This window comes from Rana temporaria, chromosome 11 (assembly GCF_905171775.1).
Source record: "Rana temporaria chromosome 11, aRanTem1.1, whole genome shotgun sequence".
NCBI classification, from domain to species: domain Eukaryota; kingdom Metazoa; phylum Chordata; class Amphibia; order Anura; family Ranidae; genus Rana; species Rana temporaria.
In genome coordinates, this window is record NC_053499.1 from 121,612,072 (window position 1) to 121,632,048 (window position 19,977).

At 45.9% G+C, this 19,977-nt stretch overlaps 1 protein-coding gene across 1 annotated transcript; it reads right to left on the bottom strand.

The window, feature by feature from the left end:
• Positions 1-11,552: 11,552 nt before the first annotated feature.
• Positions 11,553-14,983, bottom strand: LOC120917594 (rootletin-like). The gene is made up of 2 exons (XM_040329003.1): positions 13,791-14,983; positions 11,553-13,008 (listed from the first exon to the last, which is right to left on the bottom strand). The coding sequence occupies exons 1-2, from the start codon at positions 13,994-13,996 to the stop codon at positions 11,649-11,651; spliced, it is 1,566 nt and encodes a 521-aa protein (XP_040184937.1). The 5' UTR covers positions 13,997-14,983; the 3' UTR covers positions 11,553-11,648.
• Between the last annotated feature and the right edge of the window lie 4,994 nt (positions 14,984-19,977).

Here is a 19,977-nt window from a genome sequence, read left to right on the forward strand (position 1 = left end):
CAGTCAGCTGTGAGCCAGCTTTCTGTGATGAAGAGGCAGTCTAGATCGTGTTGAAGGACGAAATCATAGACAAGAAGTCAGTGTTTTACTGCCGATCTTGTGTTGACCAAAGCGCATATTATACGTACCCCTGTGTTAAACTATGGGAGTCCTGGTTGTTTGTGCTGTGTCTGCAGCAGCCGAGAGCTGGGAGGACCCTGCCTGGCTGCACTATCCCTGGGGAGAGCCGACTCGTTTAACCACTTGGGATCCGCCTGCCGTCAATTGACGGCTACAGTGCGGATCCCAATTGCCAAACTGCCGTCAATTGACGTCCGCCCCTTAGGGCGGTCCCCGCGCGCGCTCCAGAGCGCGCTGCGGGGAAAATCTGTGTTGGCCGTGTCCCTCGGACACAGCCAATTACAGATCGCCGCGAACGGCCAATCAGAGTGGCCGTTCGCGAGGCGATCTGTGCGGCCAATGAGAGAGGATCTCATATGTAAACATATGAGATCATCTCTCATTGCCGTTTTACACAGAGACAGCGGTGCTGTCTCTGGAGAGGAGACCGATCTGTGTCTCTTGTACATAGAGACACAGATCGGTCACCCCCCCAGTCACCCCCCCTCCACCTACAGTTAGAACACTAAGCAGGGATACATTTAACCCCTTCCTCACCCCCTAGTGTTAACCCCTTCAATGCCAGTCACATTTATACTGTAATTAGTGCATATTTATAGCACTGATCGCAGTATAAATGTGAATGGCGCCAAAAATGTGTCCGATGTGTCCGCCATAACGTCGCAGTCCCATTAAAAATCGCAGATCGCCGCCATTTCTAGTAAAAAAAAATAATTAAAAAAAAATAATTCTGTCCCCTATTTTGTAAGCGCTATAACTTTTGCGCAAACCAGTCGCTTATTGCGATTTTTTTTTTTTTTTACCAAAAATATGTAGAAGAATACGTATCGGCCTAAACTGAGAAAAAAAAATGTTTTGTTTTTTTTAAAATTGGGATATTTATTATAGCAAGAAGTAAAAAATATTGTATTTTTTTCAAAATTGTCTCACTTTTTTGTTTATAGCGCAAAAAATAAAAACCGCACAGGCGATCAAATACCACCAAAAGAAAGCTCTACTTGTGGGGAAAAAAGGACGTCAATTTTGTTTGGGAGCCACGTCGCACGACCGCGCAATTGTTAGTTAAAGCGATGCAGTGCCGAAAGCTGAAATTTCACCTGGGCAGGAGGGGGGTATATGTGCCCAGTAAGCAAGTGGTTAAGAGCGTCCTGCTCTCACTGTCCCTGGGGTGAGCAGACTAAGGTGAGAGCGTCTGCTGCACCGCTGAATCTATATATCAAGAGTTCTGACTTTACTAGCTGCAAGCTTGTTCTGGGTCAGTGATTGATAAAAATAATGAAAACTCCTGGCTTAACTCCTGTTTAAAACTCCTGGTTTTTAACTCAACCACTTTTGTTCAAAGAATCTACTTCTGTTCAGAAAATCCACAAGTGAGCCACCATCAGCTGGGAGCCACCCTTTCCATCTCCATTTACTTCTATCACTACTAATTGTCCTGTCACCATCATGCACATTCTCTCCTGTTCACTGCCCCTCCTCCAGTCTCACTGCCCCTCCTCCAGTCTCACTACCTCCCTCCTGTCCCACAGCCATACACTCCTCTCCTGCAAATACTACCCACCGCCATACACTCCTCTCCTGTACATACTACCCACCACCATACACTCTGCACTCCTCTCCTGCACATACCCACTGCAATACACTCTGCACAGCTCTCCTGCACATACTACCCACCACCATACACTCTGCACTCCTCTCCTGCACATACCCACTGCAATACACTCCACACTCCTCTACTGTACATACTACCCACCACCATACACTCCACACTCCTCTCCTGTACATACTACCCACCACCATATACTCCGAAGTTCTCTCCAGCATATACCACCCACCGCCATACACTCCTCTCCTGTACATACTACCCACCACCATACACTCTGCACTCCTCTCCTGCACATACCCACTGCAATACACTCCACACTCCTCTACTGTACATACTACCCACCACCATACACTCCACACTCCTCTCCTGCACATACTACCCACCACCATATACTCCGCAGTTCTCTCCAGCATATACCACCCACTGCCATACACTCCTCTCCTGTACGTACTGCCCACCACCATACACTCCACACTCCTCTCCTGCACATACTACCCACCACCATACACTCCACACTCCTCTCCTGCACATACTACCCACCACCATACACTCTGCACTCCTCTCCTGCACATACCCACTGCAATACACTCCACACTCCTCTACTGTACATACTACCCACCACCATACACTCCACACTCCTCTCCTGTACATACTACCCACCACCATATACTCCGAAGTTCTCTCCAGCATATACCACCCACCGCCATACACTCCTCTCCTGTACATACTACCCACCACCATACACTCTGCACTCCTCTCCTGCACATACCCACTGCAATACACTCCACACTCCTCTACTGTACATACTACCCACCACCATACACTCCACACTCCTCTCCTGCACATACTACCCACCACCATATACTCCGCAGTTCTCTCCAGCATATACCACCCACTGCCATACACTCCTCTCCTGTACGTACTGCCCACCACCATACACTCCACACTCCTCTCCTGCACATACTACCCACCACCATACACTCCACACTCCTCTCCTGCACATACTACCCACCACCATACACTCTGCACTCCTCTCCTGCACATACCCACTGCAATACACTCCACACTCCTCTACTGTACATACTACCCACCACCATACACTCCACACTCCTCTCCTGTACATACTACCCACCACCATATACTCCGAAGTTCTCTCCAGCATATACCACCCACCGCCATACACTCCTCTCCTGTACATACTACCCACCACCATACACTCTGCACTCCTCTCCTGCACATACCCACTGCAATACACTCCACACTCCTCTACTGTACATACTACCCACCACCATACACTCCACACTCCTCTCCTGCACATACTACCCACCACCATATACTCCGCAGTTCTCTCCAGCATATACCACCCACTGCCATACACTCCTCTCCTGTACGTACTGCCCACCACCATACACTGCACACTCCTCTCCTGCACATACTACCCACCACCATACACTCCACACTCCTCTCCTGCACATACTACCCACCACCATACACTCTGCACAGCTCTCCTGCACATACTACCCACCACCATACACTCCGCACTCCTCTCCTGCACATACTACCCACCGCCATACACTCCGCACTTCTCTCTTGTACATACTACCCACCACCATACACTCTGCACACCTCTCCTGTACATACTACCCACCACCATACACTCCGCACTTCTCTCCTGTACATTCTACCCACCACCATACACTCTGCACACCTCTCCTGTACATACTACTCACCACCATACACTCCGCACTTCTCTCCTGTACATACTACCCACTGCCATACACTCTGCACACCTCTCCTGTACATACTACTCACCACCATACACTCCGCACTTCTCTCCTGTACCAACTACCCTCCACAATACACGCTACACCCCTGGCGTAGTACTCACCACCATACACTCCGCACTCCTTTCCTGCAAATACTACCCACCAGCATACACTCCACACCTCTCTCCTGCACATACTACTCACCACCATACACTCCACACCCCTCTCCTGTACATACTACTCACCACCACACACTCTGCACTTCTCTCCTGCAAATACTACCCAGTGCCATATACTCTGCAGTCCTCTCCTGCATATACCACCCACTGCCATACACTCCTCTCCTGTACATACTACCCACTGCCATACACTCCTCTACTGTACATACTACCCACCGCTGTACATTCCGCTCTATACAGTCACAATTTAACATTACTCTGATGTAAGGAGCTGCTAATGGGGACACTCTGATTTAAGGGGGCTGCTGATTGGGACACTCTGATGTAAGGAGGCTGTTGATGGGGACACTCTGATGTAAGGGGGCTGCTGATGGGGACACTCTGATGTAAGGGGGCTGCTGATGGGGACACTGATGTGAGGGGGCTGCTGATGGGGACACTGATGTAAGGGGGCTGCTGATGGGGACACTCTGATGTAAGGGGGCTGCTGATTGGGCACTCTGATGTAAGGGGGCTGCTGATGGGGACACTCTGATGTAAGGGGGCTGCTGATGGGGACACTCTGATGTAGGGAACTGCTGATGGGGACACTCTGATGTAAGGGGGCTGCTGATGGGGACACTCTGATGTAAGGAACTGCTGATGGGGCACTCTAATGTAAGGGGGCTGCTGATGGGGACACTCAAACTTTAAGTGGGCCGCTCTGGATGAAGTCCAGGGCCAATTTTTTGTTCCAGTCCAGCCCTGTGCATGTGTGAGGCAGTGTGATGGTGAGCAATAAGGGGGCTGCTGATGGGGACACTCTGATGTAAGATCAGAGTGGCCGTTCGCGAGGCGATCTGTGCGGCCAATGAGAGAGGATCTCATATGTAAACATATGAGATCATCTCTCATTGCCGTTTTACACAGAGACAGCGGTGCTGTCTCTGGAGAGGAGACCGATCTGTGTCTCTTGTACATAGAGACACAGATCGGTCACCCCCCCAGTCACCCCCCCTCCACCTACAGTTAGAACACTAAGCAGGGATACATTTAACCCCTTCCTCACCCCCTAGTGTTAACCCCTTCAATGCCAGTCACATTTATACTGTAATTAGTGCATATTTATAGCACTGATCGCAGTATAAATGTGAATGGCGCCAAAAATGTGTCCGATGTGTCCGCCATAACGTCGCAGTCCCATTAAAAATCGCAGATCGCCGCCATTTCTAGTAAAAAAAAATAATTAAAAAAAAATAATTCTGTCCCCTATTTTGTAAGCGCTATAACTTTTGCGCAAACCAGTCGCTTATTGCGATTTTTTTTTTTTTTTACCAAAAATATGTAGAAGAATACGTATCGGCCTAAACTGAGAAAAAAAAATGTTTTGTTTTTTTTAAAATTGGGATATTTATTATAGCAAGAAGTAAAAAATATTGTATTTTTTTCAAAATTGTCTCACTTTTTTGTTTATAGCGCAAAAAATAAAAACCGCACAGGCGATCAAATACCACCAAAAGAAAGCTCTACTTGTGGGGAAAAAAGGACGTCAATTTTGTTTGGGAGCCACGTCGCACGACCGCGCAATTGTTAGTTAAAGCGATGCAGTGCCGAAAGCTGAAATTTCACCTGGGCAGGAGGGGGGTATATGTGCCCAGTAAGCAAGTGGTTAAGAGCGTCCTGCTCTCACTGTCCCTGGGGTGAGCAGACTAAGGTGAGAGCGTCTGCTGCACCGCTGAATCTATATATCAAGAGTTCTGACTTTACTAGCTGCAAGCTTGTTCTGGGTCAGTGATTGATAAAAATAATGAAAACTCCTGGCTTAACTCCTGTTTAAAACTCCTGGTTTTTAACTCAACCACTTTTGTTCAAAGAATCTACTTCTGTTCAGAAAATCCACAAGTGAGCCACCATCAGCTGGGAGCCACCCTTTCCATCTCCATTTACTTCTATCACTACTAATTGTCCTGTCACCATCATGCACATTCTCTCCTGTTCACTGCCCCTCCTCCAGTCTCACTGCCCCTCCTCCAGTCTCACTACCTCCCTCCTGTCCCACAGCCATACACTCCTCTCCTGCAAATACTACCCACCGCCATACACTCCTCTCCTGTACATACTACCCACCACCATACACTCTGCACTCCTCTCCTGCACATACCCACTGCAATACACTTCACACTCCTCTCCTGTACATACTACCCACCACCATACACTCTGCACTCCTCTCCTGCACATACCCACTGCAATACACTCCACACTCCTCTACTGTACATACTACCCACCACCATACACTCCACACTCCTCTCCTGTACATACTACCCACCACCATATACTCCGAAGTTCTCTCCAGCATATACCACCCACCGCCATACACTCCTCTCCTGTACATACTACCCACCACCATACACTCTGCACTCCTCTCCTGCACATACCCACTGCAATACACTCCACACTCCTCTACTGTACATACTACCCACCACCATACACTCCACACTCCTCTCCTGCACATACTACCCACCACCATATACTCCGCAGTTCTCTCCAGCATATACCACCCACTGCCATACACTCCTCTCCTGTACGTACTGCCCACCACCATACACTCCACACTCCTCTCCTGCACATACTACCCACCACCATACACTCCACACTCCTCTCCTGCACATACTACCCACCACCATACACTCTGCACAGCTCTCCTGCACATACTACCCACCACCATACACTCCGCACTCCTCTCCTGCACATACTACCCACCGCCATACACTCCGCACTTCTCTCCTGTACATACTACCCACCACCATACACTCTGCACACCTCTCCTGTACATACTACCCACCACCATACACTCCGCACTTCTCTCCTGTACATTCTACCCACCACCATACACTCTGCACACCTCTCCTGTACATACTACTCACCACCATACACTCCGCACTTCTCTCCTGTACATACTACCCACTGCCATACACTCTGCACACCTCTCCTGTACATACTACTCACCACCATACACTCCGCACTTCTCTCCTGTACCAACTACCCTCCACAATACACGCTACACCCCTGGCGTAGTACTCACCACCATACACTCCGCACTCCTTTCCTGCAAATACTACCCACCAGCATACACTCCACACCTCTCTCCTGCACATACTACTCACCACCATACACTCCACACCCCTCTCCTGTACATACTACTCACCACCACACACTCTGCACTTCTCTCCTGCAAATACTACCCAGTGCCATATACTCTGCAGTCCTCTCCTGCATATACCACCCACTGCCATACACTCCTCTCCTGTACATACTACCCACTGCCATACACTCCTCTACTGTACATACTACCCACCGCTGTACATTCCGCTCTATACAGTCACAATTTAACATTACTCTGATGTAAGGAGCTGCTAATGGGGACACTCTGATTTAAGGGGGCTGCTGATTGGGACACTCTGATGTAAGGAGGCTGTTGATGGGGACACTCTGATGTAAGGGGGCTGCTGATGGGGACACTCTGATGTAAGGGGGCTGCTGATGGGGACACTGATGTAAGGGGGCTGCTGATGGGGACACTGATGTAAGGGGGCTGCTGATGGGGACACTCTGATGTAAGGGGGCTGCTGATTGGGCACTCTGATGTAAGGGGGCTGCTGATGGGGACACTCTGATGTAAGGGGGCTGCTGATGGGGACACTCTGATGTAGGGAACTGCTGATGGGGACACTCTGATGTAAGGGGGCTGCTGATGGGGACACTCTGATGTAAGGAACTGCTGATGGGGCACTCTAATGTAAGGGGGCTGCTGATGGGGACACTCAAACTTTAAGTGGGCCGCTCTGGATGAAGTCCAGGGCCAATTTTTTGTTCCAGTCCAGCCCTGTGCATGTGTGAGGCAGTGTGATGGTGAGCAATAAGGGGGCTGCTGATGGGGACACTCTGATGTAAGGAGGCTGCTGATGGGGACACTCTGATGTAAGGGGGCTGCTGATGGGGACACTCTGATGTAAGGGGGCTGCTGATGGGGACACTGATGTAAGGGGGCTGCTGATGGGGACACTGATGTAAGGGGGCTGCTGATGGGGACACTCTGATGTAAGGGGGCTGCTGATGGGGCACTCTGATGTAAGGGGGCTGCTGATGGGGACACTCTGATGTAAGGGGGCTGCTGATGGGGACACTCTGATGTAAGGAACTGCTGATGGGGACACTCTGATGTAAGGGGGCTGCTGATGGGGACACTCTGATGTAAGGAACTGCTGATGGGGCACTCTAATGTAAGGGGGCTGCTGATGGGGACACTCAAACTTTAAGTGGGCCGCTCTGGATGAAGTCCAGGGCCAATTTTTTGTTCCAGTCCAGCCCTGTGCATGTGTGAGGCAGTGTGATGGTGAGCAAAACCATAACTAAAATCATACAAAAAGGTATCAATGAAGTTGTTTGATGTGAATCAATCACTAAGACAATGACATATAGTCATAAAATCATAATAAATGGAATACATTGTCATTTCATTTGTGTCAATAATATATTGGCTCAGGTTGGCGGCAGCGCAGGCGCACAAATATTTTATTCAGTAAGTGAGTGCAATTATAATAATAATATATTTAATTCTATAAAATTAATTTTACATTACAATACCTTTTTTTTAGTTTTTAATGGTTTATGTCTTGTCTTATGCCTCGTACACACAACCAGTTTTCCCGTCGGGAAAACTTCCATGACAGCTTTTGGCCGTGAAAACTGCCCGTGTGTATGCTCCATGGCAGTTTTCCTGACGGGAAAACTGCTGGGAATCGCAGCAGGAAAAAAAGAGAGCTGGTTCTCTTTTTTTTCCCACCGGGATTCAAGGCGGTTTTTAACCCGGCAGTTTTCTTATGGCAAACACTGCGATGGACACACGGCCGTGATTCCCGGCCAGAGCTCTCACCGCAGTTTTCCAGACGGGAAAACCTCTGGTGTGTACAGGGGGAAATTTACTGAGCAGGTTCTCGGTTTTTCCCCCCTTTTTACCTCTGGGTATCCCGGTTGTGTGTACAGGGCTTTAGTGATCTTTTCACAAATACGGTGTAATTTTTTTTAAATAGCAGATAAAAATAAACATCTTTCTTCATTTTCTGACTGCTTGAATACATTTTTTGATGAAAAGTTGAAAACCACGGGCACTTGGGTACTAATCGTGATGCATCGCGGAATGGAATCGAATTGTGGACAGGATAATCGTAATCGAATTGAATCGTGAGACCAGTGAAGATGCGCACTCCTAATAGAAGAAGCCATAGAGCCCCTTCCAGCCTTGCAAATGTGACCTGTGCATCCAAGTGGTAATGACCTCCGGTCATGAAAGGATTAAATAAAAGAGGAAGCAATTCAAATGTAAATATACCAAATTTTTATTGGGTGTTCTATGAAAGTATAATTATGGACCTAAACACATTTTTTTCCTTTTCCAACTATATATACTCTGATTAAACCAAGAGTCCTTTAGTAAAATCAATTGGCCAGAAGTGAAGATCTAGTGATCGTCTCGCCCATTCGCTGACACACTTTTGACCAAGAGATTCCAAGCCTGCCCACCACGGCAAGGTAGACTCTTCTAGGGCAGGACCTACACTATCTACCCTACTGGATGCTAGTCATCCTTTTTCTAATGTTGGGTGTATGTTTGTAGTACGGCCTCATCCTATAATCTGTGTGTGCAATCTACTCTCTCCTAATTTGGTTGTGTGTGCGTGTGCATCTGTCTAAAGCATGGAGCGGTCAGTTTATGTGGGAAAAAGGGAGTAATAGGAATGATACTGTATAGATAGGGCTCTGGAGTAGGACAGTTTACGTGAATTATGTATTTGTAAATGTAATATTATTGGCAGAAGTACTTTAAGTTAACTGTATGGTATTCGTTGGAGAAAATAAAAATAAAAGATAAGTAAAAAAAAAAAAAAATTATATTTTAGCAGTATAGAAGTTTGATTTAATTTTTATTTTTTTTGGGGGGGGGGCGCAAGTAGGGTTGCCAACTCATCCCTTTAAAACAGAACACATATTAATTACACAGGTTCTGAGGCTAATTTAATGCAAATAAGGCACCAAGTGAGTTTAATTACCTCCTTAATCAACCACAGAACCTGTGTAATTAATATGTGTTCTGTTTTAAAGGGATGAGTTGGCAACCCTAGGCGCAAGTAGCTGGTCTCGCCTAGGGCGCAAAAAAGTCTAGCAATGGCCCTGATCCAGAGTCGTGCTGATCCTTTAGAAGAGATGGGTCTTCAGTTTTTTCCTAAAAGCCTGATGGTTTTCTTCCATGCGAATGGTCGTGGTAGAGCATTCCAAAGTCGAGGTCCTTGGACTGAAAATCTACGTTCTCCCTTAGATTTGTAGCGGGCTGTGGGGATTTCGAGAAGGTTTTGGTTAGTTGATCGGAGCACCCGATTGGTGACGTAGGGTTTGATTTTCTCGTTTAAGTATTGCGGAGCGATTCCTTGTGCGCATTTAGGAGTGAGGCAGAGTGTCTTGAATGTGATCCGATCCTTTACGGCTAGCCAGTGGAGGGACCTCAAGACCGGGGCAATAGATTCCCATGTTTTTTTTACCTGTTACCAGTCTGGCTGCCATGTTCTGGATGACTTGTAGACGCGAAATCTGGTATTTGGGTAGTCCTAAGTAGAGGGAGTTTGCGTAGTCGAGTCGGGAATTGATGATTGTACCAACCACTACTGCTTTATCCTCTTCCGGGATGAAGGGGATGAATCTACGTAGCATGCGGAGAAGGTGGCCAAACTCATCTTGCCTTCTGGTAAAAAAAAACCCGGTCCTCCCGATTTGAGGATGAAGGAATCACATGCTCTGTCCCATACCTCCCAACTTTTCAAAATGCAACCACGGGACATTCATTCAATTTATTTTTCCATGCCATTTTGGTCAAAAATTTTGGTCCTCCCGATTTGAGGATGAAGGAATCGCATGCTCCTACCCCCTTACTGTGCTCCCCTAACCCCCTGTTCTGTGACCTCCTAAAAAATGGTATTGGTGCATTCCTAACTGAATGTAAACAAAAGAATTGCCAGAAATAAAATTTGAAGATATATCAGCATGGGGTTCCCCCCAATCCATACTATGCCCATCAGGTCTGGTATGGATTCGAAGGAGAACCTCACGCCAAAATGTAAAAAATAATTATGTGGTTTCCACCAAAATGAATACCAGAGATTTATCAAAGCATGCAACCTGGCAGGCTAGGAAAGGGAGGGGCGAGCGAGCGCCCAGTCCCCCACCCCCAACCATACCAGGCCACATGTCCTCAACATGGAGGGTGCTTTGGGGTAGAGGGGCTCCCCTCCCCCTCCCCCAAAGCACCTTGTCCCTATGTTGATGCGGACAAGGTACTCTGAGGGAGGGGAGCCCCCTACTCCAAAGCACCCCCACATGTTGAGGGCATGTGGCCTGGTATGGTTCAGGAGGTAGGCGGGAAAGGACGCTCACTCGTCCCCCTCCCCCCCTTTCCTGGACTACCAGGCTGCATACTCGGATAAAGGTCGGATTTTGGACCCCCAAACCATTATTTTTTATTTTTTTTATTTTGGCGTGTGGTTCCCCTTAAAATCCATACCAGACCTGATGGACATAGTATGGATTGGGGGGAACCCCATGTTGATTTATCTTAAAATTGTATTGCTGGCAATTCTTTGGTTTTCATTCAGATGTCAGCGGGAAACCCGCCGACAGCTGATGAGTCATTAGTTGTTAGGATACACAGGTCCCAGAAGACAGCAGGGACCAGTGACATCGCTCAGCACGAGTCGGGCATGCACAGCAGGGAACCAGCAAATGAAGCAGCTTCCCTTTCCGAAGGTGGCGGCGGCATCCGACATTGCGGGCGCCCTGGACAGGTAAGTGTCCTTATTTTTAAAAAGTCAGCAGCTGCAGTATTTGTGGCTGCTGACTTTAAAAAAAAAAAATTGGCGGGCATCCGCTTTAGTCTTGGTCTTCTTCCCTCACTTATTTTTTAGTTCTTTCATCTCTGCAAATTCCTCTTGCAAGTTCTTCTTGCTCACTGCGAGTTCTTTTTTCACTGGTAGTTCTTTTTTTTTTTGTCTGTGCTAATTTCTCTTGCATCTTTGAACTGCGAGTTCTTGTTCCCTTACCACACTTTTTTTTAGTCGCTGATAGTTGTTCTTTCGTCACTGCGAGTTCTCCTTCCATGGCTGTGACTTTTTCTTCTATCTCCATGAGTGTGTCTTGATGCATTTTTTGTAGGCCTGACAATCTTTCTTTTGTCTCTGTAAGTTCTTTTTCCTTCACTGCCAGTTCATTTTTAGTTTCTGACAGTTCTCCTTGCGTCTCTGCAAGTTTTTCCCTCACTGACAGTTCTCCTTGCGTCTCTGCAAGTTTTTCCCTCACTGACAGTTCTCCTTGTGTCTCTGCAAGTTTTTCCCTCACTGACAGTTCTCCTTGCATCTCTGCAAGTTTTTCCCTCACTGACAGTTCTCCTTGTGTCTCTGCAAGTTTTTCCCTCACTGACAGTTCTCCTTGCGTCTCTGCAAGTTTTTCCCTCACTGACAGTTCTCCTTGTGTCTCTGCAAGTTTTTCCCTCACTGACAGTTCTCCTTGCGTCTCTGCAAGTTTTTCCCTCACTGACAGTTCTCCTTGCGTCTCTGCAAGTTTTTCTTGCATCTTTGCAAGTTGTTTTTCCCTCACTGGTTCCAGGTGGGTTTGGTCCTCCCTGACCGCCTCGGTATCAGCGGTCTCAGTGGAAGTGACTGGAGGGGTCTCCCATTGTGGTTGTTCTTCCCCAGGGCCGCTGAAAAGCCAGGACAGCCAGCCCTGTGCTTCCCTAACTGTGAGTTGTTCTTTCCTCACTGCAAGTTCTTGTATCTCTGCAAATTTTTCTTGCATCTTTGCAAGTCGTTCTTCCCACACTGCGAGTCGTTCTTCCCTAATTGCGAGTTGTTTTTCCGTAACCGCGAGTTGTTCTTCTTTCCTCACTGTCAGTTCTTGCGTCTCTGCAAATTTTTCTTGCATCTTTGCAAGTTGTTGTTCCCTAACTGCGAGTTCTTCTTTGCTCCCTGCGAGTCTTTGCGTCTCTGCAAGTTTTTCTTGCATTTTTGCAAGTTGTTCTTCCCTCGCTGCGAGTTCTTCTTTTTTCCTCACTGCGAGTTCTTGCACCTCTGCAAGTTTTTGTTTAGTCACTGAGAGTTCTTCTTCCATCGCTGAAACTTCTTCCGTCAATGTGTGTCTTTTTTCCTTTATTATGCACACTTCAGTCAGCTGTGTTTGCGTTTTGTTCCTCTCAGTGATTCCTCTTTCCACATCTCTGCTTTGCTCCATCATGATGCGTCTTTTCTTGCAGTAACAAATTCTGTGGAGATAAAGAAAGAAATGTTATAAAAATGTTTCCATAAACCAGCAGAAATTTTCAGAATTAATAGCTGATGCCACTTAAATCTGTGTTTGATCGAAAACAAATAGTCACACGCCATCACCCCATTTGTTACTGTTACCAGCAGCCTCCGTTCATTCACCCCTCCCCCATAGAACGAAATGTTATGCCCCGTACACACAATCAAATTTTCCGTCGGAAAAACCATCGACGGAATTCCCCTCAAGCTTGGCTTGCATACACACGGTCACACAAGTTCTCTGAACTTTTGACTGTCAAGAACGTGGTGACGTACAACACTACGACGAGCCGAGAAAAGTAAGTTCAATGCTTCCGAGCATGCGTCGAATTGTTTCCGAGCATGCGTCGGAATTTTGCACGTCGGAATTGCCACGGACGATCTGAATTTTTTCAGTCGAAAAGATAGAGAACATGCTCTCAATCTTTTGCTGGCGGAAATTCCACCAGCAAAAGTCCGAAGGAGCATACACGTGGTCGGAATTTCCGACCAAAAGCTCACATCGGACTTTTGCTGGCGGAAAATCCGATCATGTGTATCTGGCATAAGAGGTGCATTATGACCAGTGAGGGGCTTGTGCTGCTAAACCCCGGAAAATAAGTACAGAAAACACACCGCTTCGGTCTGATCAACTGCTCGCCTATAGGAAAAGTGGTAAATATTGGGAGGGGGAGGGCTCATACAGTGGGTGATAGCATGAAGTGTAATGGAGAAAACCTATGAAGAATTTGCAATAACTTACATAACTATCGAAATGATGACGATGACTACTAGAAGACCGACTCCAGCTAAGATGAATGCTAATGGAAGGTAGCCATTTCTCTTCAGTTGATAGAAGGTCTTGGTGATAAGTTGCACACATAAATCGATTAATACTAATCCTGTATTATAAGTACTGGTCTCTGTTGTTGTTGTTGTCGTTGTCATTGTCATTGTTGGAGACATCATGGGGACCTCCTCAGTGGAAGTGACTGGAGGGGTCTCTCTCTGTATCTCCACATTGCTTTGGTCCTCGCTGACCGTCTCGGTATCAGCGGTCTCAGGGGAAGTGACTGGAGGGGTCTCCCATTGTGGTTCTTGGTGGCTTTGGTCCTCCCTGACCGTCTCGGTATCAGCAGTCTCAGGGGAAGTGACTGGAGGGGTCTCCCATTGTGGTTCTTGGTGGCTTTGGTCCTCCCTGACCGTCTCGGTATCAGCGGTCTCAGGGGAAGTGACTGGAGGGGTCTCCCATTGTGGTTCTTGGTGGCTTTGGTCCTCCCTGACCGTCTCGGTATCAGCGGTCTCAGGGGAAGTGACTGGAGGGGTCTCCCATTGTGGTTCTTGGTGGCTTTGGTCCTCCCTGACCGTCTCGGTATCAGCGGTCTCAGGGGAAGTGACTGAAGGGGTCTCCCATTGTGGTTCTTGGTGGCTTTGGTCCTCCCTGACCGTCTCGGTATCAGCGGTCTCAGAGGAAGCATATGAAGGGGTCTCCCTTTGTGTTTCCAGGTTTCTTTGTTGCTTCCTGACCGTCTTGGTATCAGCGGTCTCAGTGGAAGCAACTGAAGGAGTCTTCCATTGTGTTTTCAGGTTTATTTGGTGCTTCTTGAATGTCTCGGTATCAGCGGTCTCCGTGGACGTGGGATCTGATGAAATAAAAACAAAGGAAATGAATTTAAATGTCCAAATAATGAGCTATATTGTTCAACAAACCAGTTTACATTCATGACTATAAATCTATTCCAAATGTCCCTCTGCCCCCATCAAAACTGTCCCCATCAAATTTGCCCCTATTAAACTGCCCAATCAAAATTTTCCCCTTCATATTCCTCTACTGTAAATAGGTGTGTGTGTCCCCTCCCCCGGGCTCTGTATGTAATCAGAGCTGAGATTCTCCAGCCCCCTCCCCCCATCGCCCATCACTGTGAATAAGAAGTTTTGTGTAACAATGGCAACAAAAGCCTGGCTGCCCTTTTCAAAAATGGCGCCGGATGTGCATCGCGTCATTTCTGGTTCACAGAAAAAAAACGCGGCGCCCCCTTGATGACACACATGATCTCCCAGGAGGCATTGCAAACCGGAAATTATGGCGAGAGGAGGAGGAGGAGGAGGGGGAAGGGAAAAAACAAAAATACTCAATTTACACAGAAAGTGCTGGGAAAAAAAAGTATCCAATTTGTTTCCAGTGCACGGATTAGTGAGGGGTGAGGAGGAGGAGGAGTTATAAAAGTGGGTGGAGCTCCGCTTTAAATGTAATATCATTGTATAGTGTGAGAAGTGATGATGAGATACAATACATCACATTGTAATCACCAGATGTCTCCTGTGTGGTGGGATTTCGTATTGTGTGGGGGAAAAAACTGGCAGGGAAAGGGTTAAACAAATTACCCAGAAGCCCACAAGTCCCTCTGAGCTGGACCTGCCCAGCCTGGTCCTGGTCCCACCCCCACAGTAGACCCCCCCATGGTAGATCCCCCCCCCACAGTAGACCCCCCCCATAGAATGAACAATAAACCAAAAGCTGCAACACTCACCAGTCACATGAATGATGACCACCTTGAATGGCTGATACGGGACGTTGTCCATGATGAATCTGCCCTCGTAGGTTCCGCTGTCTCTATACCGGATCGAGTCGATGATAATAGAACAATCCACATAATCCTTCTGCAGGTTTTTCACATCTTCGTACATTAGAGGGGTGTAGAGACCTCCTGCGTCCGGAGTCATTCCCCACTCCAACTTAACACTGCTTGCACCAGATAGAAGATCGGTGCGGACCTTACACGGGATCGCTACATTAGAGCCAACTGTAGCATCCAGACGGGTGTACGCTGGCCGGGCGTGAGAATATTCTACACCCAGAGCCAGAAGAAGGCAGAAAACGGCAAGCGTTTTCCAAAGGCTCATTTTTCCAATATTTGTCACGAAAAGATATATAGAAATGTGACAAGGAAATGAATATATTATTATTATTCGCTTATCTAATCAGATAGATCTGAATAAATCGCTTCTAAATCGAATGAGAATTCTCAGAGCAGTCAGAACACTTCTGATCTTCTCAGAGTCTTGATCTCAAATGACAGATCCTCTCTGCGAGTTCTTTATAAAGGCTCAGATGATGATGTCACAAAGTCACAGACAGTGGCAGATATGCCACCATGGCAACAACAGCCGTTACACAACACAGCTCAGATAGGTCGCCATGGCAACAGAACATTCCAGCTCACTTGACCTAACTGTCACTTTGTTTATTAACTCCTTAGTGACTGAATCAGTGTATGTGTGTATATATATATATATTGTATATCTCTATGTATATCTTATATATATATATTATGTATGTATATTTCTATCAGTGTGTGTATATATATATATATATATTTATTCTCCAGGAGGTAAAAAAATATATATATAATTTATAAATATATATATTTACACACTATATATTATTTAGATTTTTTTTACCTCCTGGAGATAGAGATATATATCTACAGGAGGTAACAAAAATATTAATAATTATATATATATATATATATATATATATATATATATATATATATATATATATATATATATATATATGATATATTTTTTTTACCTCCTGAAGATAGATAGCTATCGTTCTATCTTCAGGAGGTAAAAAAAAAAATATATATATATATATATATATATATATATATATATATAATATATAATTATTTTTTTTTTTTTTTTTTACCTCCTGGAGATATAGATAGATAGATAGATAGGTGTATTATATGGATATATGGGGGGGGGGGGTGTATTATATGTATATATGGGGGGTGTATTATATGTATATATATATGGGGGGTGTATTATATGTATATATGGGGGGTGTATTATATGTATATATGGGGGGTGTATTATATGTATATATATATGGGGGGTGTATTATATGTATATATGGGGGGTGTATTATATGTATATATGGGGGGTGTATTATATGTATATATGGGGGGGGTGTATTATATGTATGTAGCACCCTCTACTATAGGTAGAGTTGATACCTTTTCTTCAAGTTAATCCCGAAAACTTTAGCGGCGCACAACAATTATTATTATAGAATAAACTATACATATATTTTACAATTAAATAACATTTATAATCATATGAAGTTAATAACAAGAGTTCCCCTTTACATCTAAATCCATGGAGTTCCCTTACACTGTAAGGGGGGACTCTGCAGACTCTGATAAGGGAGAACTCTGGGGACTCTGACATAAGGGATGCTCTGAGAACCCTGATTTACCTTAGTGTACTCACTCAGAGACAGAAGAGGGAAGGGGGAGACTTCAGTCACAGACAGGGATGGATGGTGAGCTCACTCACCCCTTGGCAGTCAGCACCTCTCATCCAGATGTATCTGAAGCTGCTGGACTTCAAATTTCCGGCCCCCACTTTACTTTTCTGAGGCACAGCACTGGGGATTGGAAGGTGGGCAGACACAGAGGGGTAGGGGCAGGAGGAAGAGGAACAGATTGAGCACTCTCTCCTCTCCTGTCTGTATGTGGGGGGGTTGTTAGTGTTGGCTTTGGGCAGTGTGAAAGAGAGTGTAACAGACACTCTCAGGTTAGAGAACTGCAGCCATCAACCCTGCTGGGAAGCCACAGTCTAGTCTGAATAATGTGTCCGGGTTTTAGGCAGTTTGAAACCCGTACACATGATTCCAAAGCCGAACTGTCCAGGTGAATCCTGGACAGGTGGCAACCCTAACCATAGGTAGGTGCTAGATGTGTAGTGTTTGAGGCTCTGTCGGTGCAGGTAAATTTAGGCAGGCCTGTGCTGAAAGCTATGCCTGTTTGTTTTTGATCTGTTGGCAGGGAGTGGTTAGTGTATGTAGCAGTGGGTGTGACTTATATGTATAATTAGGGGGTATGAGGGGTGTATTATATGTATATATATAGGGGGTGTATTATATGTATATTGGGGGAAGGAGTGTATTATAAGTATATTTGGGGTGTATGGGGGGTTTATTATATGTATATACGGGGTGTATTATATGTATATTTGGGGGGGGTGTATTATATGTATATTTGGGGGAGGGGTGTATTATATGTATATATGGGGGGGGGGGGGTATTATATGTATATTTGGGGGAGTATGGGGGTGTATTAAAAGTATATATGGGGGATGTATTATATGTATATATTGGGGGGAGGGGGTGTATTATATGTATATATTGGGGGTGTATTATATGACCTCTGCCGGGTTAGCCCCCCCCCCCCCATATAAAAAATGTTGACTTTTTTATGCAGTTTGTTAGATCTTTGTTAGATCAGGTTAGATCAATCATTGTTTGCGTTAGATCTCACACAGAAGAAGCAATATTAACAGTTATTTGCTGGGGGGGCTAACCCGTCATCAGCCCCCCCATATCAAATTTTCTGGCCAAAAATCATTCAGGCTAATAGATATTCGTTAGATCCGGTAAGATCAAGTGGTTTTAACGTTAGATCTCACATAATTTCCAAGATATTCCACATAGAAAATTAGATTTTAGGTGGTACATATGGATGGACATATGGACGGGTTGGCCCCCCCTTATCAAATTTTCTGGGCAAAAATCATTCAGGCCAATAGATATTCGTTAGATCCGGTAAGATCAAATGGTTTTAACGTTAGATCTCACAGAATTTTCGAAATATTCCACATACAAATAAAGATATTGGGTGTACATATGGACGGGTTGGCCCCCCCTTATCAAAATTTTTGGCCAAAAATCATTTAGACTAATAGATATTCGTTAGATCCGGTAAGATCAAGTGGTTTTAACGTTAGATCTCACATAATTTCAAAGATATTACACATAAAAATAGAGATTTTAGGTGGTACATATGGACGGGTTGGCCCCCTTATCACATTTTTTGGCCGAAAATCATTCAGACTAATAGATATTTGTTAGATCCGGTAAGATGAAGTGGTTTTAACGTTATATCTCACATAATTTCCGAGATATTCCTCATAAAAATAGAGATTTTAGGTGGTACATATGGACGGGTTGGCCCCCCCTTATCACATTTTCTGGGCAAAAATCATTCAGACTAATAGATATTCGTTAGATCCGGTAAGATCAAGTGGTTTTAACATTAGATCTCACATAATTTCCGAGATATTCCACATACAAATACAGATATCGGCTGTACATATGGACGAGTTGGCCCCCCCTTATCAACATTTTTGGCCAAAAATCATTCAGGCTAATAGATATTCGGCTAGAATAAGGCTTACCTATAGGTAGTGGAAATATCTCCTAAATCTGCGCCGTTTAGGAGTTATTTCACTTGTAGTCCGCCGCAAATGTTAACGGCGCATGCGCTGGGAAGAAACTAAACTTAAGCCTCGTACACACGCACGGTAAACCGAGCGTGTGTACGAGGCTTTGCGGTTTCTCATCAAGAAAACTGCCCAGAATCTAGACGAGAAAAATAGAGAACCTGCTCTATCATCGTGAGATTCTCGGCAGTGTTTTTCTGACGAGAAACCCGAGCGTGTGTATACTTACCTCTCCATGGAAACCTGCCCATGCTCGAAATGACTTTGACGCATGTGCGGTAGCTTCCAAGGCATAGGCAGGGTGAAGCAAGATGGCGGCGACGGCATCGAATGTGACGAGCGCACGCTCGTCGTAGTCGATGACGTCACCGCGTTCGTGCCATTCAAAAGAACGGCGCTTCTTTTGAATGGTGTCTGTACACTGTTTTTTTCCTGGCGAGAATCTGGGCCATGTGTACAGGACTTAAGTGCCGTTTCTTCCCCAGCCTGTGCTATGAATTGCAGCTCTTGTGCGCATGCGCGGGAGTGACATCATGCTGCTCCGGCGAATCACAGCGCCGGAGTCCGCAGCCCGGAAGTAAGAGGAGACAGAAGATGGACGCTTCCTGCAGTGGGGACATCGCTGGATTCTTTTGCAAGTAAGTGTCACACTGTCACAA